The sequence below is a fragment of the Cydia fagiglandana genome, chromosome 6, assembly GCF_963556715.1.
Source record: "Cydia fagiglandana chromosome 6, ilCydFagi1.1, whole genome shotgun sequence".
Classification (NCBI taxonomy): Eukaryota; Metazoa; Arthropoda; class Insecta; order Lepidoptera; family Tortricidae; genus Cydia; species Cydia fagiglandana.
In genome coordinates this window covers 6831783-6835798 of record NC_085937.1, presented here as the reverse complement: position 1 = coordinate 6835798, position 4016 = coordinate 6831783, and the positions used below count along the sequence as shown (strand labels likewise).

The 4016-nt window shown below is 39.6% G+C and overlaps 1 protein-coding gene across 1 annotated transcript; it reads right to left on the bottom strand.

Annotated features, from left to right (window-relative positions):
- Window positions 1–838: 838 nt before the first annotated feature.
- LOC134665571 (uncharacterized) lies at window positions 839–3321 on the bottom strand. Its single transcript, XM_063522543.1, has 3 exons — window positions 2864–3321; window positions 1810–1965; window positions 839–1219 (listed from the first exon to the last, which is right to left on the bottom strand). The coding sequence occupies exons 1-3, from the start codon at window positions 3149–3151 to the stop codon at window positions 881–883; spliced, it is 783 nt and encodes a 260-aa protein (XP_063378613.1). The 5' UTR covers window positions 3152–3321; the 3' UTR covers window positions 839–880.
- Between the last annotated feature and the right edge of the window lie 695 nt (window positions 3322–4016).

Here is a 4016-nt window from a genome sequence, read left to right as displayed (position 1 = left end):
ACATAACTATTATTATGATGTATAACATGCTTTATTTAAGACTCAAACAATGTATTTAGGTAGTTTTAAGTACTGCTTGTATTATGCCCGGTGACATTTCAATACTTAGTGCTACTTATGCTTAATTATTCACATTTTAGCTACGAAGTAGCTGTAAGTAACAAAAGCCAATTTATTTTTTTAGCAAATAAGCCATTCCTTTCGTAATATTCCGTATCCAGTTTATTCAACGTCCAATAACGAGCTAAATAAGCTTAACCGATAACCCTATAAGCAGTAAACCGCGATAAAAACACAGCAAAATTTAATTGAATTTACTCTGAATGCGAATTCATAAAAGGAATGAAACGCGTAATGCGAAACAAAAACCACTGTGTACGATTGCGTCAGCACTTGAAAATTAATCGCCCGGCTCTCGACAGCTCTCTACCTATTCTCACACATTCACAATCCCGTACAAAACAACGCCCGTCCAAACTATCAAGACCCCGCTGATATCAAATGCGGCCCCTTTATCTTATACAATATAAATACACAGAGGGGAGCACACTAGCTCAACTCGACTGGTGTTGCTACGTGAGCTCGATTAACCTCCTCGGATATTCTGCGCTCCTAGTAAGCTGCGCACAGTGTGGCAGGTTGCGACCATGCCGATGGGGCTACGGGCTCGGCTGTTGCCGCATTGACACACACGTGGGCCGCGTCGGGCCCTCTCGGCCGCAATGGACCACCCTTGAGCGCCAGACCAGACCGAGTTGGTACGGCGCTGCGCTGCCAAGTCCGATCGCTTCTTATTTCCATATGGCAACATCGCAAAAGAGAAAAACAGTTTTGCTAATTTGTTTTTTTATTATTAAAATTACTTAATAAAACAATTCAATTAATCATCAGAGGCTATTGTAGTATCAACAGTTAATTTGTCCAGTCTAGCTTGAAATATGACGTCCGAAATTAGTTTCTCTGCTAAAATTCTCTGCATGTGGTTTAGCTCCTTGAGTTGGAAACCAATGGTTCGTCCGAACGCCTCTGCCTCGTTATCGATGATGTAGGAATGAGGTAGTCCCACGTGTTCCTGGTCCTGTTCCAGTATTTCTGGTTCCAAGTATTCTTCTTCGTTCTGAAGGTGTTCTACATACGTGTTGTTGGAAGAATTGTGCGTTCTTTTCGGTCGTTTCGGTTTAGTTTCCTCTTCATCGGAGTCTACAGTAAATGGTGTTTCCTAAAATTGAAAAGATGATAAATATTTTTGCTGGTCTATTAAAATTATTAGACGTACAAATAAATATAGTTCGAGATAAGATAACTGCAGATTAGAAGTTATAAGCATTAAATTTGTGGACCTATGATCTATGATTCATATTGCTAAAATGCAATGAAACCAGCAATACGGAAGACCAAATACAGATGAGATTGTCAGATGGTGGCTGTAATATTTCATCGATGAAAGTAACAGACATAAGCTGATTCTTATAGTTAATCTGACAAATAAATTGTCTGCAGAAAATGGCGGTAAATTGAAAGCTGCAGACCGGGCCGGATTATCACTCTGTAGATGTTTTGTATTTCTCGCCTGTCTTTACTTACACTTTCATTGGTTTACCAGACTTATGTAACAGACAGTTAAACAAACTGTTAAATTAAGGGTTTTTGGAAAAAAGTGAATTCCCATTTTAAAGGGGTTTACAATACTTAGTGACGATACTGACGATCGTTCGGAATATGACTTGGACAGTTGGCATTTTAAATGATGTAAAGAAATATTGCAATAAGATCAGATATATTCATAAAAAAGGTTAGATAATTAGTTACCTGATAACTATCATCGAACGTAGATTCGTTTTTGAAATCCGGTTGTTCATTGTCATTGTCTTCGTCTTGCTCTTGCTCCTCGTGTAGGAATGTCAAAAGGTGGTAGTACCAGAGATGTGGTTTGTAATGGCCCCCACGAAATTTACTCATAAGCACCTGAAATTCGAATAATAATCAGTTCTTTTTATTTTACAACGTATCAGTGTTGCCTCCCTGTCGCACTTGTATATTCGTACGTAAGTGTGACGGGGAGGCAACACATCGAACGTGGTTCACGGTAAGCCCTCAGGGCTATAACCGTGAAAATCGAAGTTCGCAAATTGCGGGCATTTTGCTCTGTCACTCTAATTACGCCTTCATTGGAGTAAAAGAGAAAGATCCCCGCAATTTGCGAATTTCGGTTTTCGCGGTAGCCCCGCAGTACCTAAATCAAGGCCATTCATAAATAGTGCGACATAAAATATTAGAAATTGAATAAAATGGAACTAAAGAATTTCCATATTAAATTGTTGCCATGATTAAGCATTTTTCGTCAAAAATGTGACAGTTACGTAGGAAGTGGCGCCCTCAATAGTTTTGTACAATTTCTTGTCGATTGCGCTCGACCAAATCTATGAACGGCCTTAATTTGCCGCTTGCATCCATTCCGCGGCCTCAGAGGGGCTACCGCGAAAAAAAAATTCGCAAATTGCGGGGATCTTTCTCTTTTTCTCCAATGAAGGCGTAATTAGGGTGACAGAGAAAAATGCCCGCAATATGCGAAATTCGATTTTCGCGGTTATAGCCGTGAGGTACACAAACCTAAGTTAAGGCTTCCACAGACGTTACAACAAATGGCATGCGATTTTAGACAATCGCTGGCTAAGTAGGAACAAACATTCAATAAATCGACCAAATGCAGCAATGTATTGCAAATCGTATGCGATTATCGTGACGTTTGGAGACGCCATTACATTATTGAAAGTTTATTTTATTATTATTTACTACGTACTACGTGCAAGTAGTAGGCAATAACGCATAGTAAAATGGGTTCATATTAAATGTGAATATATACCTTTTTACGCTCGCGTCGGTATGCACACCGCATATGTTCAATTTTCTTCTTAACATCAACCACCGTGCCATTTTCGTGGTACAACTTATACTTCTCTAAGAGCTCTTCGTACGCCGTATCGCGTGCTTCTCTATTGGCGTAGTGCATGTGCTTTTGGTCCCAAAGGCATGGGAATGTTTTGTATAATCTTAGGAATTCTGAGAGAATGTGTCTTTCGCTGAGCATGACGTGATTCCGACGGCGCACGTTCGACCCGGACATGGTGCGGGGACCAACTGGCGGCGTCATCCGACCGACGGGCGCGCGGTCGGGCGGACGCCGCGGTCCCTCTCTCGCGCCACGCGAGTGAGAGAGGCGGGGGATCGCGCGCAGACAGCTGCGAGGGGCGAGGATTATTATTACGCCGTACGATACGAACGGTGACCTTATCCGTCCGATTGCGTGTTCTGAATTCGTCGTATTTTATGTTATTGCAAACACGTTCACATATTTTTTATCATTATAGGAAAGGCTCGTTTAAACGTCCGGACAATACCGTGGGATTCATACATGCCTAATAAAATAATAAATACTTGTGACAGCGTCAGAGTGACAGTAATAACAGATTAAGTATTAAAAAGAATAAGTAGCCGATTTTAGATTTTAGAAAAAAAAAATATAACGTTTTATTATTTTTCTTCCCACTTAATACCTATCTAAATACTTATAGATGGTCAAGCAAATCTTGTCAGTAAAAAAAGGCGCGAAATTCAAATTTTCTATGAGACAATATCCCTTCGCGCCTACATTTTTCAAATTTGCCGCCTTTTTCTACTGACAAGATCTGCTTGACCAAGTATACCTAGGTAAATCGTGTAAAATGTAAAAAAAATACGTAATGTAATGATACTATAAAAGTATTATCTATTCATAAATTATATTTTATATTTCCTGCATAATATTCTAGTAGGCCATGATTAGGATAGGCGGATATGAGTACCTAAATGACAAAAAAATCCTGGACAAAAACAAATCAAAATATGATCGTTTTAAATGTTATTACCTACAATTTTTTTTTTACTTTCACCTGTCCCGTTGTCTGTCTGTCGGTTTGTAATCAAATCTTGCAAGTTAAATTTGATCCACTTCCCGGTTGAGCTGAAATTTTGCATGC

Excerpts from the sequence above, each read along its gene's own strand:
- LOC134665571 (XM_063522543.1), bottom strand. The coding sequence starts at position 3,151 with ATGACGCCGCCAGTTGGTCCCCGCACCATGTCCGGGTCGAACGTGCGC. Across the intron at positions 1,966-2,863 it reads ACCGACGCGAGCGTAAAAAG|GTGCTTATGAGTAAATTTCG; the intron begins GTATATATTCAC and ends TTCGAATTTCAG. Across the intron at positions 1,220-1,809 it reads CGTTCGATGATAGTTATCAG|GAAACACCATTTACTGTAGA; the intron begins GTAACTAATTAT and ends TTTCAATTTTAG.